General features: G+C 32.1%; 6 protein-coding genes across 8 annotated transcripts in view; 5 read left to right on the forward strand and 1 right to left on the reverse strand.

Annotated features, from left to right (window-relative positions):
• The window catches only part of LOC120347788 (cytoplasmic dynein 2 light intermediate chain 1-like), a 35,464-nt gene that overhangs the window by 12,519 nt on the left and 2,270 nt on the right, over window positions 1-20,675 (reverse strand). For both annotated transcript variants that reach the window (XM_039417882.2, XM_039417892.2), the window contains 2 exons: window positions 20,091-20,186; window positions 19,562-19,672 (listed from right to left, as the gene is read on the reverse strand). In XM_039417882.2, coding sequence (XP_039273816.2) covers window positions 19,562-19,672; window positions 20,091-20,186 — 207 coding nt within the window. The remainder of the gene's footprint in view (window positions 1-19,561; window positions 19,673-20,090; window positions 20,187-20,675) is intronic.
• On the forward strand, window positions 23-3,463 carry LOC144421109 (flavin reductase (NADPH)-like). Its single transcript, XM_078111340.1, has 5 exons — window positions 23-724; window positions 1,238-1,390; window positions 1,914-2,006; window positions 2,285-2,463; window positions 2,743-3,463. Exons 1-5 carry the CDS (start codon window positions 643-645, stop codon window positions 2,881-2,883), a joined length of 648 nt encoding a protein of 215 aa, XP_077967466.1. The 5' UTR covers window positions 23-642; the 3' UTR covers window positions 2,884-3,463.
• Window positions 3,463-7,272, forward strand: LOC120347831 (flavin reductase (NADPH)-like). The gene is made up of 5 exons (XM_039417938.2): window positions 3,463-3,632; window positions 4,441-4,608; window positions 5,158-5,250; window positions 5,783-5,958; window positions 6,332-7,272. The coding sequence occupies exons 1-5, from the start codon at window positions 3,551-3,553 to the stop codon at window positions 6,542-6,544; spliced, it is 732 nt and encodes a 243-aa protein (XP_039273872.2). The 5' UTR covers window positions 3,463-3,550; the 3' UTR covers window positions 6,545-7,272.
• Window positions 7,492-10,958, forward strand: LOC120347803 (flavin reductase (NADPH)-like). Its single transcript, XM_039417909.2, has 5 exons — window positions 7,492-7,649; window positions 7,977-8,144; window positions 8,721-8,810; window positions 9,239-9,414; window positions 9,984-10,958. The coding sequence occupies exons 1-5, from the start codon at window positions 7,568-7,570 to the stop codon at window positions 10,275-10,277; spliced, it is 810 nt and encodes a 269-aa protein (XP_039273843.2). The 5' UTR covers window positions 7,492-7,567; the 3' UTR covers window positions 10,278-10,958.
• On the forward strand, window positions 11,842-14,180 carry LOC120347854 (flavin reductase (NADPH)-like). 2 transcript variants are annotated; one of them, XM_039417973.2, is made up of 5 exons: window positions 11,842-11,980; window positions 12,506-12,670; window positions 12,895-12,984; window positions 13,083-13,246; window positions 13,815-14,180. In XM_039417973.2, the coding sequence occupies exons 1-5, from the start codon at window positions 11,968-11,970 to the stop codon at window positions 13,971-13,973; spliced, it is 591 nt and encodes a 196-aa protein (XP_039273907.2). In that variant the 5' UTR covers window positions 11,842-11,967; the 3' UTR covers window positions 13,974-14,180. The 2 variants fall into 2 exon arrangements, with proteins under 2 accessions (XP_039273907.2, XP_039273900.2); XM_039417966.2 differs by lacking the exon at window positions 11,842-11,980 and adding an exon at window positions 12,051-12,260.
• Window positions 15,195-18,309, forward strand: LOC120347846 (flavin reductase (NADPH)-like). The gene is made up of 5 exons (XM_039417954.2): window positions 15,195-15,341; window positions 15,720-15,884; window positions 16,368-16,457; window positions 17,141-17,304; window positions 17,836-18,309. Exons 1-5 carry the CDS (start codon window positions 15,263-15,265, stop codon window positions 18,058-18,060), a joined length of 723 nt encoding a protein of 240 aa, XP_039273888.1. The 5' UTR covers window positions 15,195-15,262; the 3' UTR covers window positions 18,061-18,309.

Below are 20,675 nucleotides of genomic sequence, written 5' to 3' on the forward strand. Positions count from 1 at the left end.
ATTAATTGAGTTAATTATGTACAATCTTTTCTCTAAAAAGGGAGCAATGGAAAGCATGGAGCGTTTTAGAACGTTTACATGAACTACTAAAATGCAAGCATTGTATTGACAACGAGTGGCATCTCTCTACCATTTGCGCAGGTGACATTTACAGTAGATTTATGGCTAGAAATATCTGGAATTATGGGAAAGCATTGTGGTCAAAAGCTTTTTATTTTTCATATTGACATTTTTTATTGACAGAATTTCTAAAATAGCCATCCAGAATTGACTCAAGGTGGTGGGCTGGAAATCCAGTTCACAGCTAAGGCGCACATTGACCTACGTTTACGTTTGTGTTATGGCCGCCAAAAAGAGGAAAATATATTTTTAAATTGATTCAACAGCTATTTGCGGAACCATTAGGCAAAAAATATAAGCTATGACGTATGTTTGTGAGTGCGCGATGCTGTAGTATGGTCAAAAACATGTTTTTCTACTTTTACATTGTGATGTCACGGACTCGGAGGACTCGATTCGAATCCTTGACCTATTACTCGGATTCGTCGAATCTCTGTAATGCCGGACTCGTCCCATCCCTATTAAATACAAAACATCATAGTTATCATTGTTTCTAGCTTGGTTCATTATTATTACTATATAATGTCTAATGTCAAACGAATCATTGTCTTTGGGGCATCTGGTCAAACAGGATTAAAGATTCTGAAGACAGCATTAGAGGAAGGTAATTAATTATTGAAATATATAAAATAACACTCATATCACAAAATGTCTTACAACTGCAAACTTGTGTGAAAAAAAATTAGAAGAACTGATGTAGTGGATTTAGAAGTTTGTTCCCAAACTGTTCAATCAACTGAATCAAATTGCACCATATCAGGGTTCTCGAACTTTCAAAATCCACGACCCCGTTGCAGGAACTCTTTGACAACTTGCTTTTGTACAAAAATACCCAGTTTTGCTTTTAACGCGCTTCCTTCAGTTATTTATTCGACACGTTTTTATAATGAGAAGCCAAAATACAAAATTAAAATAATAAATGCATTACAGAGTACACTACAGACAGTCAAAACTCTGATCAATAGATAGTCAAATTACTTTGATTGTCATCATGAATTAAATATCTAGTCTTCATAGAACCGCTCTGTGCACCTATGGGGGCCAAGGATCAAGTTTGGAAATCGCTGTGCTGGACAAAACATACTAAGGTGATATCACTAAATTTTCAAATTTACAGGTCTTGGAGTCACAGCTTATGTTCGCACTCCTTCCAAGATATCAGAAAATATCAGAAACAGACTTTATAAAGTAGTGAAAGGAGAAGTGAAGGATAAAGAAATTATTGAGGATGCAATTCAAGGGCATGATGCTGTATTATCTGCGCTTGGCGGTAAAAAATTTATGTAACATTATGTGAAGCAAAAAGGTTAGGAAATTGGCTTGCATGGAAGGCATGGACAACTAGGTGGGAGTGAATAAGAATACCCCCATATTTAAATAGTACAGTATTCTATACTCCTGCTTCACTATCAAATTTGAATTATTTAATAGTATTTGGCAAAATCACTTCAAAAAAACTTGGTTTGAACCATAAATAAATGAAATACAATTGAAATTTATAATATTACATAATATAGAATTGATATATAATGTCCGAAATATATTTTCTGTACTTCCATAACTTAAGCATTATTAAATTTCAAATTGATTGTCAATCAAGTCAAAAATAGACCAGATTAACTTATATATATTCAAAGCAATGACTTTTCCATTTTAACCTTTTTTTACTTAGCAGTTAGCACTACTTTTTTAAACCAGAGGACAATAAAAAATAGATCGGATATCAGATATTGACAATATAAAGAAATACACTCTTCAGATGAATTTTATTTTTGCTATTAAATGTATTGTAGGAACTAGCCGCAACATAATTTCAACTGGGATTGCAAATATAATTGGTGGAATGAAGAAACACAATGTGCGAAATTTGATTGTCGTCAGTGGAGGTTTGTGATACTCTTGCATATTGAAATTAATTACTGAAGTGAACCAGTTTTTCATAGCAGATACAAATGAAATTTCAATTGGAAAATATACTAATAGACACTGTTGTATTAACTTTTATTTAATAAAATAAGTAAAATTTGTCATATATCGTCATTTTGATATAAAAGTGATTACCGTACTTGATATTACTCAAATGGAAATTTATTTCAAGTCAAAGTAGTAGAAAAACAAACTTTACAGATCTCTTTCAACTGACACTATTAAATATTTAAACCAGCAATTCTACTTCCAAGTGAAGCCGGTATCCTATCAACATTGGTGAAAACATTTGTCAAAGCTACAGATGATCATATCAAACAAATTGAGATTTTGGAAAATTCTTCTGTAGATATAGATTGGGTTGCAATAATGCCCCCTTGGATTAAGGATAATGATGACGTAAACCCAAATTATCAGGTGAGATGTTGATGATGAATTAATTTTCTATTATTCTACAATATATTTATGTGCTCTTTGCTCTGAATAAGCTCCTGCACAGGCAGCCGCGACCAGATGTATGTTCAGAAAATCTTTCTGGTTTGGCCTTGCCTCCCCAATTAAATAAACCCTGGGTGAGGTGGTTGGTTTGCATGGGAATTGAACGCAAGATTTTAACCTGCAATGACATGCTTTAACCACTTTTCAACTATCTTTTAACCTTAAACCAGAACTTTAACGTTGTATTTTATTTCACAGTATGCAAAGGATAAAGTACCTGGGGTATCACGAGTAACAACAGCTGAAATTGCAGACTTCATGATTCATTTGGTAATGAACAAAGCAAAAGCTGAATCCTTTAAACATTGCAAAGTTGGAATATCCTCAAAATCAAAATGATTTCAAGAAGAACTTTTTCAATACATTATCAGTCTAGCACGCCGGTTCCCAGCTACTGGGCCATAGAAACTTTTTCAGATAGGGCCACAAACCTAATAAAACTGCTACATTTATTGATATATTTAAATAATTGATGGTAGTAACAATGAATGACGATGCTGTCTTTTGCTACAGGGTGGCATTCTAATTACCGTAATAAAGTGAAAGTGTCCTTTTTGCGGAAAGAATTTTTCAATTTCTTGTAGTTTTCTCCTCGGATGGAAAAGTTAATAGGCCACATAATTTTTGTGCCTTGAAAATGGGCACAGAAAAAAAAGGTTGAGAATCAATGGTCTAGTACAAAAACTTTTATTTTCTAATTTGAGTGAATATCATTTTTATTTTATTTATACCAGTAATACATTGAACACACATATTATTGAAGTTGAAACCTCATAAGATATGAAAATACCACAAAAATTTGTATCTATCTTTTATACCACTATTGCCATATTTTACTTTTATAATCAATAAGACCATAAGTGATTATTGAATATTTAAGAGTTGAAACTATCCTTTGTTTTATTTACTGTTTGCAGAACTAAATAGCCTATTTCCTCAAACCAGATAAATATAGAATATCGTAGTTATCATTGTTTCTAGCTTGGTTCATTATTATTACTTTATAATGTCTGATGTCAAACGAATCATTGTCTTTGGGGCAACTGGTCAAACAGGATTAAAGATTCTGAAGATAGCATTAGAGGAAGGTAACTAATTATTGAAATATATAAAATAACACTCATATCACAAAATGTGTAAAACTGATGTAGTGGATTTAGAAGTTTGTTCCCAAACTGTTCAATCAACTGAATCAATATGCACCATATCAGTGGTTCTCGAACTTTCGAAATCCACATGCGGCCCACTAGATACTTCTGTGCGGCCCGCGGGTGATTTGGAAACACGCCACTTCTCGGGTCTAACAATCAAAGCCGGCATTGTTAAGCAAGCGCGCCGCTAATCCCATCATATTGAAAATCGTGAGATTTATGTTTTGTATTAGTTTCAATAAATATCGGCCTTTGTGTGAAATTGGTGTGCCCTTCGCGACCCTTAAAATTCGTCACTCGACCTCTCGCCCCCCAGTTTGGGAAACCCTGATTTAGATATCTCAGTATTCAAACTGAATCACGATTAAAACAATATCGGTATACAATCTCACACCCATTAGAGCATATTAGCAACCTATTAATAACGCCACTATTTTTTATTAGCAGTTTATGAAACTGAAGTTTCTTTTTTGATTCAAATTTAGAACTAAAAAAATAATTACTTCGTTTATGAATGATGCAGAAATTCTCGCACAAAAAAATATTGCTATTCACTGAAAGTGTTTCGTTAAATTTAACTGTTTCACAATATTATTTTGATTTTTAGTTCATCTTGTGAAATATATATGAGGCAAAGTTTGTCGCCTGCCGGCCTTCAGATTTATGCTTGTGGCCCTCGTGGTAATTTGAGTTGTGCAGGCCTGTACTAAGGTGACGTGATACCACTAAATTTTCAAATTTACAGGTCTTGAAGTCACAGCTTTTGTTCGCACTCCTTCCAAGATACCAGAAAATATCAGAAACAGACTTTATAAAGTGGTGAAAGGAGAAGTGAAGGATAAAGAAATCATTGAGGATGCAATTCAAGGGCATGATGCTGTATTATCTGCGCTTGGCGGAAAATTAAAAATAGGTAGGTAAAAAATTTAAAAAAAGCATTATGTGAAGCACAAAGATTAAGAAATTGGCCTGCATGGGAGGCATGGACAACTAGGTGGGAGTGAATAAGAATACCCCCATATTTAAATAGTACAGTATTCTATACTCCTGCTTCACTATTAAATTCAAATTATTTAATAGTATTTGGCAAAATCACTTTAAATAAACTAGGTTTGAACCATAAATAAATGAAATACAATTGAAATTTATAATATTACATAATATAGAATTAATATATAATGTCAGAAATATATTTTCTGTACTTCCATAACTTGAGCATTAGTAAATTTCAAATTGATTGTCAATTTGAGTTTTTAAATCACCGTTGTCAAAAATAGACCAGATTAACTTATATATATTCAATGCAATGACTTTTCCATTTTAACCTCTTTTTACTTAGCAGTTAGCATTACTTTTTTTAAACCAGTGGACAATAAAAAAATAGATTGGATATCAGATATTGACAATATAAAGAAGACACTCTTCAGATGAATGTTTATTTTTGCTATTAAATGTATTGTAGGAACTAGCGACAAGATAATGTCAACTGGGGTTGCAAATATAATTGGTGGAATGAAGAAACACAACGTGCGAAATTTGATTGTTGTCAGTGGAGGTTTGTGATACTCTTGCATATTGAAATTAATTACTGAAGTAAACCAGTATTTCATAGCAGATACAAATGAAATTTCAATTGGAAAATATACTAATAGACACTGTTATATTATCTTTTAATTAATAAAATTTGTCATATATCCTCATTTTGATATAAAAGTGATATACTAATAGACACTGTTGTATTAATTTTTAATTAGTGAGCGGTTTGAGTTTATTTGCACATTAAGATAGTCATTAATTGAACCAGTTGAGTAAATTGACTAAACAAATTAAATTATCGAAATTTCATTTTGTCCATATAATGTAATATTACAAATACCTCTTTGTAATAATAAGTGTCTTTCATATATCTTCTAAGGTTTAGCAATTAAGAAGGTATATTCACAGTAATGTTTTTTTTCTACTGCAACGATTCACAGCAACAATGTCCAAAGCGAATCGGATATCCAAATACACATACTTTAGCTTGTGAATATTTAAAAATAAATCAAAACAATGTTTTTTCTCAACTATTCTGATTGTTAATCCAGGATTGCAGTTACCATCCCACGCTATACCCAAATTTTTTTTGAGTTTCTTCGTCGGTGAACTAGCTGATCACTCTGCAGTGATTAAGCTATTAGAAAACGCATCAGATGACATTGACTGGACAGCAGTGGCTCCTCCTTTTATTAAAGATAGCGATGAAATTGAACCTGATTACATGGTAAAATATTGTTCACTAACATAACATGTTGCATCGTTGGAAACATTTTATTTAATTGCTAAATGAAAGAATTTTACAATTTTTTTTAGTATTATTAATTACCCTTTGCATTTACTTTTATCTTGTTAATTTTCAGAAGACGTGTGTTTATATTAGTTCTAAATAATTGTAAACCATTAATCTGAATTGAAGCATCCAATGACAATGTAATTAAATATTACAAAGCAGACAAAGTCTGTTTATTAGGGACATTGAATATGTAATTTTTTACATTATTTAGAGAAGAAGACAGTCCATATATAAGATCTTATGATCAAGTTGATAAAAAATATTGCCTTCCTAAAAATTTTCTGAAAGAAGTCTTGTTTCACAGGTTGCAATAAATGCTATGCCTGGGGTTTCCAATGTAACTTCTGCTGAGATTGCTGACTTCATGATCAAAATCATAACAGACAAAAATAAGCAGGAAACATACAAGCATGCGAAAGTTGGAATTTCATCTCGAGCTTCAACTAGTTTTAAAGCACCGATTGCTATATTGCTCCTTGCTTTGGCTGCTGGTTCCATCATGTATTACACACAATGAAGGTTTTAGATGATTCAGTAGTGTTCAAGATTCAATTTGGTACAATAAACTCTTTATTACACAACTGACATTACATACATGATACATGTCAATCATTTTGTGTTTCAATCTTCAATCATTAAGGTGTAAAAGCATTCAATATTTTAATCTAACATTTCTAATCTTTGAATTACTAATTGGAAAGCTTCTTATTTCATTAGAGTACAATCTTGTACAAAACTTCTTTCTCTCTATACAGAATGTTTAACAATTAAATGAAGCAATATTTTTTGAATTATTATTTTGACAATAACAAAGAAACCGTTTACGATACTAAATCTTTACAATAATTACCGTAGTAATTTTCATTCCCTAATCTGGTTTTAAAGAAAAGTTTAATATTGAAAAATCCACTATTGTCTAAATATGAAAATAAATAAATAAAACCCAATTTTGTGATCGTTAATGTACTTTTTTATGCTTTTTATAATTCATAAACATGTAGGCATAGAAAGATAAAATGAATTTATTGATTCATACCACAGCATTTATGATAAATACAACATGTAAAGTATCCAATGATATTTTAGTTACCATATGTTTAACACAATTCGGTTAATTTTTGCGGCGTAAGTTACTTGTTATAAATGAATACTTTTTCCCTTCATAATTTCATGATCATGATCCATTTATTAAGCAATTATAAAAAGTAATTGTACTACATAAAAATAGGGTATTTTCCACTTTTCACAATAAAATAAAACTTGTTTATACCTTTATTTCCAACATACTGCTTTCAGTAATAATAATAACAATCAACAAGGAATAAATAAAGCAGAGACAACCCCCAACATCAGTTAATAATTGATCTCGAGCTCATATGAAGGCAGTTTAATAGGCGAAGAATAGAACTCAAGTAAACCTAAGAAGCGGGAACCAATGGGTTATATTTATAAATAGCAGACAAAATCAGTGAAGCGTAAACTTTACCACAAAAAGAGAAGTAATATACAGAGAGTAGAGCTGTGTTAGTGGGCAAGAAAGATGTCTGAAATTAATAGTATCATTGTTTTTGGTCCAACTGGAACTACTGGATTACATATATTGAAAAGGGCAATACTTGAAGGTTAGTATTTCATACACAAATTCTTTGCAAAATATTTAATTAAGCCACCTTTGGCTTTGTATGAATATAACTTGTTATATTTATTTAAAAAGCACTGTACATACGGCTCATAATTTACAATCATTAAGCAAATAACATATTTACATTTTTAATATAATATTTGCTAATGGCATAGTGGTATAGCCTTATGGAAATATGTGGGATTCGTAGTGTGTGTGCATGTGTCAGAGCTGTGCTCTGAATGCTGGAATGGCAAACAAGTTTACCCAGAGTGCAAGCGTTGTGTCTATATCGTTGTGTCTATATCATCTTTTATTATTTCTACAGGATTGGAAGTGACAGTATATGTACGTAATCCAAAAAAAATACCAGAAAGCATATGTGCAAAACTATACAGAATTATACAAGGAGATGTGTTGGATAAAACGAGGGTTGAGAATGCAATCGAAGGACATGATGCCGTACTGTCTGCACTCGGCCAAGGAGGGAATAACCGTGCGTTAAAAAGCAGTGTTAAAATAAAGAACAAAAATACCTTGTATTAGAGAAAATAAATTAAATACTGAAGTTGTGCAACTCAATGTACAGTATGTAGATACATATTAAAAAATATGCACAGATTGTTCATGAAGTCCCGTTACAATTTCAATATGAAATCAGTTCTCAATATATCTTAACCAGATTTGTTCATTTCAATGAGTGATTATTTAGTTTTTTAATACATTTAATATACCTGTAGGGGCCCAGCAAACTATGGTATCAATAATTCCCCTTTTTTGGGAATTAAAAAAAAAATTTATGAGTTTACAAACATCCATGTATTTAAATTGTTTATTTATTTGAGTTGCAAGGCACCGAATATACTGTTATAATTGTGACTAAAAAGGCTATTTTTTGACAATGATAATTATGGTTGCCAAATATTGTTTAAAGTACACCATGAAATAAATGGTATGTACACCATTCTATCAAAATAAACGATAGTAGATTATGGCCATTGTACAATAGAATTTAGGTAATGCAGGATAAATAGGAATCTTAATTGTTAATTACAATGACAATTAATTCCAGGTGACAATAGACTACTGTCGGAAGGTTGTCAAAATATTGTGTCGGGAATGAAAAAGCACAATGTAACGAAACTGGTCATTGTTAGCATGGGTAAGCTTTTGTGTATGGTAATCATAAGCTTCAAAGGTACATAGCATCACTTGTTCAAAAGCACTAATAGGTATTGATAATCAAAAATGCTCGCACCTATTTATAATTAATTTGCAATTTTTAATAAGAAATGGACAACTTTCTCCTCATCTTCAAAAATACAGTTTATTCGAAAATATTACAATGGGTACAAAACATTATCCATTCTTATTTTTTTAAACATTACCTCTATTGTCCCAATTCCGTAAAACTGCATTTGGGCTGATATTCCATGGCTGGGGTCATATAAAAAATCAATGGCTATGGAGCCAGTGGCCAGAACCGATAAAAAAAATGTTGAAACCATTGTGATTTCAAACCAGTTCCTCAGTCTTGGCCAGTACAATACAATAAACATTGTATAAAAACTGATGATGTCTTTATTAAAGGGACATTTCTTACGAGAGAAAGACCCAGATTCAACAGGTTTTGGAAAAGGAACGGATTTTATGATGATCATCAAAGACAAATCAAAATACTGGAAGAAGAAAGAGAATCGATTGATTGGATCATGATGATGCCTTCGAATATAAAGAACAGTACAAATATCAACCCCGACTATAAGGTGATTGGGTTTTACTTAAAAGCAGGTAACTGTCTCTTACTGGGCAAGATTAGTACCCACACCGGCAACTCCACTAGGAAAGATAATGATGATCAACGAAAAAAATCCATATATTCTCAGTAGTTTCTCTTGCATTCATACTTGCTAATATTCTAGCATCTACAGCTCAATTGTCATGTCATATGCAGCAAAATACTGTACAATGTAGGATAAATGTTGGATTTTCAATATTCAAAAATGTTGATTCATGAATAAATAACAGTTAACTAGGACATCATTGTCATTTTAACGATGGTTTCAACTTAATGTGATAAAATTTTAATGGTGCAAACGATGGGACATACTGCTTAAGACACGATTTTCTTGATAATAGCACTTATTCCGTTATAGTGGAGCCTTCATCAAGCTAGGATGAGAAAGCTTAAATGAAGTTTAGAAAGATCTATTTTGTTGACAGTTGCCCTTTTTGCAAGCATTTTTAATTTTTGCAGGGGGATAAGATTTTAATTCAAAATTATACACATAATTTTGCTCCCTTTCCCCATTTCTTACAAAGTTTTACCTTTTAGGTGGAAAAAAATAATATTCCTGGTGGATATTCCGTTACTGCTGGAGAACTTGCAGATTTCATGGTAAAGGTATTCATGGATAGAACATCAACGGAATGCTTCAAGCATACCAAGTTAGGGATATCTTCTTATCCAAAGAGGAAATTTTCATGCAAAATCAGTATGTCAGTTGCAATGGGTCTATTTGCTTTTGCTATTGGAGCAATGCTGTATTATAGAATGCTACCTGATGTATTGCAAGAATTTGTTGACAATGTCACCAACCATGGCACAGATGCTATTAAAGATCAGTAACTAGTTGAGTCGAATGAAAACTGTGTGTATATAGAATTCTTCACCAAGCCCAAAGTTAAAGCTAATGAGATGAATATGTTGACAATATGTTAAAATAATTTTCTCTCAGCTCTTATCTTAACCCAAACCATGTTTTTTTTCCTTTTTTACATGACATGGCGATAAGTTGCATAAATATCATGTTTTTTTTCCTCGTTATTGCAAAATTATCTTATTGAGTTCAGGATGCATTTTTTCGTCTGAGGTGTATGCATTGTTTTGCCATTTCTTGCAGTTACAAAGATCCTAAAATTTGAATCACAGGCTTTTTAAAATATGTATAAAACCATATAATGTTTAAATATGGAAAAAAGCATGTGAAAGCGTTCATTTTCTTATATTTCCATATATGTCTTAATTTTTTATGCCACTTTCATACACAGTTTCTCACCACAATTTTGAACTTAAATATATTTTGTAAACACACTTCAGCAAACTGTCAATATTGCAAATTGCAATTGAAAAACCAGTCAATTAATTCAAGTTTATGTCCCTCATTTCACACATTGATTTACTCGTTTTATCTTTCAGGTTTTAGCCATAAAATTTACGGAACATGTTCAATTTCCACTATTTTCCTCTGTATATTTTTAAAGGTGTTTGTTGTGTTGTACTTGTAAATATGATTCATGCACCATCACAGTAATAAATGTGCTTGAAATCATCCTATTATGGAAGAAGAATTGAAGTGTCATGAAACACAGAGACAGTATAATGAATTAATAAGTGAGAAACAGGAAGTTTACAAGAATATTAAACCACAGTAAGTAGAAGAGTAAGACAGTGGGCAGTCAGCTTCCAGTAAATATTTATCACTGACGGTTTCTAAAATGTGAATATGTGCCTTTCTGAAAGACAGTAGCCAAATTCAGAAAGTTGGATGCTCTAGAATTCTGTCCCATGATGTATTTTGTGTCTATAAATTTTATTAGATCAATTATATAAATGGCTCATAAATATAATTGTAATTGAGTTTCCATGAAACAAACTACTTATCCCCATTCTATGATTTGTTGCTGGTGGATTAGTATGCATAAAATAACTTTCGACTTCCATTTTTCGTATGTGTGACGAAGTCAAGACTTTTGGCCAGATGCAAATACATTTGTGCTAGAGTGCAGAAAGCCAGAAAGACTCAGAGAACCCATGTATGCCAAACTATATTAGGTGGGAATTAAAAGAAGCTTTGATTTCACTGTGAAAACTTTATATAAATCTTTGAAGAATATATATCCTTTTCAAAAATTTTAAATGTAAATAAAACCAAATATGCTACAAATCCCTAGTCGTTTCAGACCTATCTCTGTTTTACTTACAGCGTGACAGTCAACAAAGATTTTATTGTGCGACAAATTAATGATCAACTTGCAACAAAGCATTTATCTTCAACTGGAATAGCACAAATACTGTACCACACAGTTTAATAATGAAGAAACTTTTAAGAAGTCAGAAATGTCAAGATATCAATGTGATATGGATAAAGTCTGAACAGAGCAAATGAAGTGATTATTTCAATTCAGATATAGAAAATTACAGTAATTGCATCAATTTTCATGCCACATCAAACATTGGTATCATTGAAGATGGACAAGGAATCCCTGCTATAAAGTCACAGGGTCAAAATTCAATATGATTGCCGATCAAGCCAAGAATGCAGACGAAGGGTAACTCTAAACCAAAAAATATTTATAATACAAACGCGTGCCCAGCCAGGTGTAACAGTTTCGCATAATGGTATAGTACTTTTATAGTAATTTTATGGAAGGCAACTCAGCTGCTTTTGAGATACCACAACAAAACATTATTGGAAGCTCACAAATGTGATAAGAAATTGTACATGACTATAGATTTAAACAAATACAATGTCTGATCAACGCAGTGTTATAATATTTGGTGGTACAGGGCATTCAGGAAAATATATACTGAAGCGAGCTGTGGCTGAAGGTAGGAGCATAGTAAAATTTTCATGAAGAAAATCACGTACGGTAGATTATTAAACATATCTCTCAATAGATATCCTATTATTAAGAAGATGACCCGAAAAAGAAACCCATACAATAATATGTTCCAAATGGCCTGCATTTCGTTTTTTGGGTCGCCCCATATTTTATCTAGAGTGGAAAATAATATTTAGGTGTAAATGGAATAGTGGCAATATACATGTGTGATACTTTTTGTTTTTCGTTCAGGACACCAAGTAACCGCTTTTGTCAGAACACCCTCAAAAGTGCCAGAGAAGATTAAAAAGAATATTCAGATTGTACAAGGAGATGTTTTGAACTCTGAACAAGTGGAAAAAGCAATTAAAGATCAGGATGTAGTTTTGTCAGCACTGGGGAAAGGACTAAGTCTCGGTAGATAGCATCAGTCAAAATAACTAGCCTATTTCAATCATGCCAAGATATAATATTTATATATGGTACCTCAATCTCACACGTCACACTTATGGTAATCAGGTCATAGACTGTATTTCAACATGGGATTAATTAAGCTGTCTTGTCTCTTTTTTATACCTACCGCAGTTAAATTTAAAAAGCCTAGATTATCCACTGTATAATCTATATTCATATTATTAAAGGTCCAACAACGTTAATGTCAGAAGGAGCCAAAAACATAGTGTCTGGTATGAAAAAACATGAAGTGAAAAATCTCGTCATGATTTGTGGAGGTAACTATGCTATATTTATATAACCGCTTATGATCTATGGCATAAATTCTGAAAAACGTCCACAATCTTAATCCAAAATATTATGTCATTTATTGCAGCGGGGAGTCTACCAAATCAATCATCACCCTGGCTATTTAGACATATTGGCGAAGACCATAAGAGAGTGGTTGAAATTCTTAAACAAGAAAATGAATCGTTAAGATGGGTAACTCTACACCCTCCTTTAATCAGGAGCCTGGGAATCATTAATCCAAATTACCAGGTGTGTTGTTGTGTTTTCCTTATTAATGCCCAATATACCGGTATTAGGAAGATAACATATAATGAAGTTTATACTTAAAATACAAAAACCGCGATGTGTGCTCATACATATATACTCCAATATTACACAACAGTAAATTACTCAACTTAACTGGTAATATCAGTGTGATTAACTTATTAATAAGTTAAAATGGGCATGGCCTACACCAGGTTTTGATATGTTTACTTATACATGCTGTTCATAAAGTCCCGTACAATACTAGGTGAAAAAACTTCGATGTCCCCTGTGCATCAAATAGTGGTAAGTGTAAGTATATAGAAGAAAAAAGGGGGGCTAGTTCACTAAACGCTGTCAAGAACTTTTAGTTAGGGTGGATTACCCATTTTCACATGTCATTATGAACCCCAACCTGATTACGTCATCCAAAAATTATGATTTGAATAATTTGCGATTCGATTGGTGAATACTTGGACAGCCCTAGAACTAGCATTTCATTAAATATGATTGTTTTGTCATTTAGTCGATGTAAAACAATCTCTATATATAAAGTTACAAACATTTTTTTTAGATCGAGAAAGATAACAACACAGGAAAATTTTATGTTAATGCTGGTGAGATTGCAGACTTCATGATGAAATATATCAGTGATGAGGAAACTGTCAAAAAATATCAGAACTGCTTACTAGGAATATCAGCAGGCCCTTCTTCTGTCTGCTCAATCATATAGCTTAAATTATTGAACTATGCCAGTGCTTCAGTGTTCAAGATATAAGTTCAGCATTATTTTTTACAGAAGCCATAACATATTGCATTTTATAGTTATATTTATTTATTTGACTACATCAGATTTAAAAAAAAAAATTATTACCTCATTGCTTATCTATCTATTTCCTGCAACATATAAATATTAGAGTGTGAGCTTACAGTGAAAATCACATTCAATTCACATTATTTATTACAGTATATATGAATTTTATAAGATTTTTTATGAGTTAACAAATTTTGCACTATACAAAGTACTCTAAGTCCTGTCTCTGCATCTAAAATTATGTGTTCTAATATCTATCGTCCACTTTTTCTACTTGCCACTCATGTCACAGTTTTTTAGATTACTATTAACCGTACTCGACTGAGAGAACAGTTTTCTATACCAGGGCTACTCAAATATTTCTACCGAAGATCCGCATACAAAAATAAAAATTACTTGTGTCCGGTGTATCCCGAAATTATATTTCGGCATCCTTAAACACACACTTCCTCGTCAGACTAATGATTATTAACTATTCAAGATTGTTTCTTTTCATATATATTTAAATCTATAAAAGTGATTTTATAAAAGGAAACTTCAAAAGTGGGGCTAATGATCCAAAATAAAAAATTAGGCGTGGTCCAAATCGAATACCCGAAAGGGTCGGATTCGGACCGCGGTCCGCCAGTTGAGTAGCCCTGTTTTATACTACCTCACTTCAATATTTGTTGATTCCAGTAAAAATGGCAAAAATCTTTCAGCGAAAACTTGATTACCCAGGTAATTCTGATGAACATCAGATGAATAGTAAACAAAATGTGTATTAAATTTTCACTAATTTCAGATTAGAGGACTACGGATTTTTTCGAGTACCAAAACTTTTTTGCCACTCGAAGCAATGATAATTATTTTAATTCATTCTTACGCATTCCAAAATACACAAAATATTAACAAAACGTGTCAGGAAAATTTCGGTCCTCCCAAAAATAATAGCTCCTCACATTATCATTGATATCAGTGACTACTTGTACATGACCTTGCCCGGAGAGAAAGGTGTGTATAATCATATATAAATATATATATATACTATTGATTATAATTCATTACTGTTACTACAGTTCCAGGAATTTCATCCATGTCAGCCCCATATTTCCGTTTTCTTGTATGAATTAACAAAATGATATTTTACATATTGTAATATTTTGTGTTTATATGATACAGGACAAAAAATATTACTATTATACTAACAATTTTACATAGAAACTAATATGCCTAAGCCTAAGATCATAGTTTTTGGAGCAACTGGAAATACTGGATTTTCCATTCTTGAAAGAGGAATTGAAGAAGGTATGAATGCAATATTTACCAAACATTAGAAATATATTTTTGAACTAACAAATAATGAGAGGGCCTCTATTAAGCATCTATGGATGCCAATATCCAAATACTTTGGGCATTGTAAAACGATTTACTGGACTGTCGAATTATATAAGTACAGGATATATATGTTCATATAATTACAATTTTGCTATGAAGTCCGTTCTCAATATTTTCTGACCAGGTTTGTTTTATATCAATCAGTGTTAATTTAAGTTTTTTACGTCATGTAGGGGGGAACAAAATTATATATGGAATCAATAAATTCAATAAAAAAAACTATAAAAAATTGTTAACGACTTTTTGAACATTTTGTAATGAAATCATGATATATTTTATTTTTCCAAGGATGTGAGATCACAGCATATGTGAGAACACCATCTAAGTTGTCAGACCGGTTGCGCAATAATGTCAGAATAATTCAAGGGGACGTTTTGAAAAGAGAACAAGTCGAAGATGCCATTGAAGGGCATGATGTGGTATTGTCTGCACTTGGTTCGGGATGGGCACTAGGTATGTAGGATACAAAATATTAAACAAACTTTTTTATTTATATGACGCTTATCATGTCTTAATAATAAAATCATGAGCTTTCAGCCAGCTTTACTGTTGACCCATTGCACTACCATAATGAAAATGAAAAGCTTTATCAAAAGTTGTAGCACCAGTGAAAAAAATACAATCAGAATTCTTACATAAACTTTAATCACTCAGCTAGGAAAATTTCATTAATGCATAGTAACGAGTTTAAATTTCAAAAATCTTAGGCACATATCTGAAAGTGTATGTAAGGTAATCATTGATGTAATACGTTCACTTGACAATAATTTTTTTTTTTAAGTTTTTGAATCTAGAACTGGCTGTTTTTTTAAATGATTCGATAGCTATGATCACAAATACATATTCAATATTTTTCATTTTATAAATAATTATCATGAATAAGAATGATATTTTGGTGATTGTAATAATTCATATATACCGTATATATATATTCAGGTCCTACTAAAATAATGTCGGAAGGATGTAGAAACATTGTCTCAGGAATGAAAAAACATGGCGTTAAGAAGATCGCAGTAGTGGGAGTAGGTGAGACGAAGAACTTTATCCCAGTACATTAATAATTATTTCCATTAGGATTTCCAAATCATATAATGATTGATCCATGACCTCTAAACCAGTTAATGTCCCGGTCTAAATCGGTGTAGTTGGCGACTTGATAACAGAGACGTGGAGTAGTTGAACAAGTTTAATATGGTAGTAAGACTCCAATAATTTCATTATTGTATCCTTTCTACACACATTCTTTACAATATAGTATAAGTTACATAGATTTATGTAAATATGCTAATACCAATTTTAAATACCAAAATGCATGGCTGTCCTAAACCCATGAGTTGTGTTATTAATTAAGTGTCTTTAGTGTTACCAAAAGAAACGAGAATTTTCAAACCAAGATTTTCTGAAAATCTTCTTCCTGAAATTGTCATAAAATCAAATAAGAATGTAGAAAAAAACATTACCGGTAGTTATAAAATTTATTCTATGACAATTGCAACAACAATAAACTGTTTTTTTAGATAACATAACCATACCCAGTCTTCTTTCTCGTAGATTCTCATTTGATTTTATGACAATATCCTTTATTTACACAACATAACCATAACATAATCTGAAATAGAGATGAAGTGCCCCATTTCATCATGCCACATAAAGAAGATATTCCTACCCTAATGGAAAACACATTCTAAATGTTGGTGATTTTTATTCAGCAAGTCTAATACCAGGAGAATGGAGCCCTATGGTACTGAAATATTTGATTGAAGATCATCAGAAGCAGATTGATATTCTTAATGAAGAAAAGGACACAATTGACTGGGTTGCCATAATGCCTCCTTCACTTTGGAGAAGCAATTATATCAGTCCATCATACACGGTCAGTATAGTTCATTAAGAACTCGTTGACGATAAACTTGAACCATTTGAAAAATTAAAAGTATAACCACTTGAAACTAAATTTGAGAACTAATCAAGATAATCTCAATATTTCTTCCTCAAATCAAACCTACTTTTACCCCACAACTCCCACAAGAAAATCATGTCACTTTTTTATGATTTTAGGTGTCAATGTCAACACAAACATTGCTTTTGTAGCTTTTCTAACTGATAAAAAAAGATCTACTTTATTTTTGTGATAGACATTTAGACCAGGGGTGGGCAAATTAGGGCCCGCATGCCGGATCCAGTCAGATCGCACCTCGGGTGAAGTGGTGGGCATAAGGTTATTCAATACTTCAACCTGTGACACATATTGAAAAATATTTACTAATAAAATGATGTTTTAACTTTAATAAACAAATGTCTGAAAGCTTCGACTAGAGTTAACATCAAGAATATCCATTCACATTCCCAGTTACATAAACTCATTTGTCTCTAGATCATAATAAGTTATTTTACATTCAAACAGGTTGAAAAAGATACATTCACTGGTCGCTACTACGTATCAACAGGAGAGGTTGCGGACTTTATGTTCAAATGTATAAAAGATGACAACATTTGCCAAGAATACAAGCATCGTCTAGTGGGAATCTCATCTGGGCCAGCAATTATTTCAACTAAGAACCTGGTTCTGTTGACAATTCTTTCAGCAGCAGCCATCGGATCTTATTTCATGGGATATACACCTTGGTAATGAACTATTAACCTGAACTGAAAGATTCTCCGATTGACTGCTTTAGATTTTGTGCAATTTAGAATAGTTTATAATATTTGAATATTACTTGGACAATTCTTTTATTGTTAAATTTAGCCTGCAATGCACATACAATTCTGTCAGCAATACTTGCTGAAGAAACTAACACTTAGTGAAGTGAATAAAATATGCAACTGAACAGTGACTACATAATATATATGAACATTGTACATGGTGTTCATAAAGCTACATGGTGTTCATAAAGCTACATGGTGTTCATAAAGCCCTTTTAAGTTGCCAGGGGAATTTATGGATAGTTTACTGGCCTTACAGGTTCATATAAACACTAATTTAATTAAATGAAACAAACATGGTTAAGATTAAAAACTGACTTCATAACAATTAAAATTGTAACAGGACTTTATTACGAGCACCCTGTACAATAAACACTTCCTGAATTTAGGAAGGTATTTTAAATTTTGATTATGGTATGTAATTGGCTTAAATCAGTCCTAAAAATATTAGAGCAATCTTATTATACCAATCCAGCATTATAAAAAATCATTAGGTATGTGTTTTTGTCTGCTGCATGAGACTAATTTTGATTTAGTTATTCAAAAACATTTACTTCAGAACATATTCAATTATCCTGTATTGGTTATCCCTAGATGAATATGACTAATGATAAAATAGCCACTTAAGATAATGCTGCATAAGTTGTGTTATAGTGATGAAATTACATATAATGCTGCTGTAAGGATGAAATGATCTATGGCGATCAAGTTGAATAAGATGTGATTGTCCATAAAAAAGGGATATTATTAGAAAGACAGCATTGAACAGCAAATAAATGTCAGACACTACGACCTAAAACCCTCAATCTTGCATTGAACGCACGCACCGCTTTTCTTTCCACTCAAACTAGGATTTAGTTTGACTGTTAGCACAACATCTTATGCGTAGGAAAGATTCTTTCTATTGTGACCAAGTTGCGTCATAAAATTAAATAAACTTTTCTTGCCCCCTAGAAAAAATCGATAAAAATTTTACCATCATGTCGTAATAACATTTTACCTTGGTGTCAACACGACAAATTTCGATTAATTCATACAACAAACGAATAAATGTTCAATATTTTCAATACAACATTAATCTTAATCTTAGTGGTAAAACATAATTCATAGGAATTTTTCAATTCCAATGACTCACTCAAATTTATCTTAAGTCTCTCTGGAGATGAGTCGAGTGCGGGTTGAGTCATTTCATTCAGACGACTCGGAGCATCGAGTATGGTACGCATATCTGGCAATCCGATCATATATGTTCAACTACCACTTGATTCAACAGGGGTGTGATAGCAAGATTCATCCAGTTGGGCATAAGCAGAGACAGCTTTAAATATTACACTTTAAGGTAAATACCGCATGAGATAAAACAGTCCCACTTTACATTAGTATATCCATGTCAACCTATGTATATTTGTGGTAATAAATTGACTCACCAGTACAACAGTCATCTGTTTCAAGGTGTCCATGTTCAAAGGAATATCAAGAAGCTTTGCAAGAAATGTTCCACCACCTAGTTCCCATATGTGGCCGATCATGTTGCCATGCTAAAAAAAATTGAAATGGGTAAGCAAAAAACAAGTGAATCTAAGTAGGCACCATGAAGATGTAAGTTACGGTAAGAATTCCATATTTATTCTGGGAAAAGTCAATACAATGGATTTATCATATGGCAAAGCACAGTCCCTCGTTCGGATACCAGTCCATGTTGGAATGGAAAAAGGTAACCAGAATATTTTCAAAATGCATGAGCTGATTTCAGAAAGTAATAAGACTTCTTTTTGGTGATAAAGGGAAATTGATGAATAAAGAGGATAAAACTATATTCTGCACATATAAGTGCCAAACGTATGTTTCCAGTTGAATAAATTTTTACAATTACATTAATCAGAACCAAACTAGGATTAAATTTCTCTGTTCAAAAAGACTGCATTCAGGAGGGCAGGATATAAAAGAAAAACAAACCATCTGAGTCTTCCGTGCATAGGTGTATTCGAGAGCAACTGAAGGCTTCGTAGGTTCTTCACGATTTAAAAATCTGAGCAGCGCTGTAGTCTTCCCCTAAAATATAATATTGCAGTCAAATTTTGTAGTTACATTAACATGTTATATATAGCCTACAATTATATTCGATAAATTTCATACATAAAATTTACAAATCTGTTATATATTATTCCGGTTGAAAAGAAACATATTAAAATCTTTCTGTGAAATTTAGAATTCCAATATCACACAGATTTCAGTGAAAATACAAAACAAAAAGTCATGTTGAATGTATTATAAGCATTTTGATGAACATTCAGATATGAACTGTCACAAAAGAGACTCAGCTTTTGTTTTTTGGAAAACAGTTTTCACATAGTTAACATATAAATGGCCGTTCTAGTTGATAGTATCAGTACTTCCGAAATTTTTTCTGGATGAAGTTCCAGATTAAACACTTAATGGCTAGAATACAACAACATATTTCAGTCATGACCTGGGTATTTAAGAGTTTGAAAATGAATTGAAGTTATTTTAATATCCTTTACAGATGGATTCCAGATATTT

This window comes from Styela clava, chromosome 1, assembly GCF_964204865.1.
Source record: "Styela clava chromosome 1, kaStyClav1.hap1.2, whole genome shotgun sequence".
Taxonomy (NCBI): domain Eukaryota; kingdom Metazoa; phylum Chordata; class Ascidiacea; order Stolidobranchia; family Styelidae; genus Styela; species Styela clava.

Excerpts from the sequence above, each read along its gene's own strand:
- LOC144421109 (XM_078111340.1), top strand. The coding sequence starts at position 643 with ATGTCTAATGTCAAACGAATCATTGTCTTTGGGGCATCTGGTCAAACA. Across the intron at positions 725-1,237 it reads GAAGACAGCATTAGAGGAAG|GTCTTGGAGTCACAGCTTAT; the intron begins GTAATTAATTAT and ends TCAAATTTACAG. Across the intron at positions 2,464-2,742 it reads ACGTAAACCCAAATTATCAG|TATGCAAAGGATAAAGTACC; the intron begins GTGAGATGTTGA and ends TTTATTTCACAG.
- LOC120347831 (XM_039417938.2), top strand. The coding sequence starts at position 3,551 with ATGTCTGATGTCAAACGAATCATTGTCTTTGGGGCAACTGGTCAAACA. Across the intron at positions 4,609-5,157 it reads TGGCGGAAAATTAAAAATAG|GAACTAGCGACAAGATAATG; the intron begins GTAGGTAAAAAA and ends AATGTATTGTAG. Across the intron at positions 5,959-6,331 it reads AAATTGAACCTGATTACATG|GTTGCAATAAATGCTATGCC; the intron begins GTAAAATATTGT and ends CTTGTTTCACAG.
- LOC120347803 (XM_039417909.2), top strand. The coding sequence starts at position 7,568 with ATGTCTGAAATTAATAGTATCATTGTTTTTGGTCCAACTGGAACTACT. Across the intron at positions 8,145-8,720 it reads CGGCCAAGGAGGGAATAACC|GTGACAATAGACTACTGTCG; the intron begins GTGCGTTAAAAA and ends AATTAATTCCAG. Across the intron at positions 8,811-9,238 it reads ACTGGTCATTGTTAGCATGG|GGACATTTCTTACGAGAGAA; the intron begins GTAAGCTTTTGT and ends TCTTTATTAAAG.
- LOC120347854 (XM_039417966.2), top strand. The coding sequence starts at position 12,179 with ATGTCTGATCAACGCAGTGTTATAATATTTGGTGGTACAGGGCATTCA. Across the intron at positions 12,671-12,894 it reads GGGGAAAGGACTAAGTCTCG|GTCCAACAACGTTAATGTCA; the intron begins GTAGATAGCATC and ends ATATTATTAAAG. Across the intron at positions 13,247-13,814 it reads TCATTAATCCAAATTACCAG|ATCGAGAAAGATAACAACAC; the intron begins GTGTGTTGTTGT and ends CATTTTTTTTAG.
- LOC120347846 (XM_039417954.2), top strand. The coding sequence starts at position 15,263 with ATGCCTAAGCCTAAGATCATAGTTTTTGGAGCAACTGGAAATACTGGA. Across the intron at positions 15,342-15,719 it reads TGAAAGAGGAATTGAAGAAG|GATGTGAGATCACAGCATAT; the intron begins GTATGAATGCAA and ends TATTTTTCCAAG. Across the intron at positions 17,305-17,835 it reads ATATCAGTCCATCATACACG|GTTGAAAAAGATACATTCAC; the intron begins GTCAGTATAGTT and ends ACATTCAAACAG.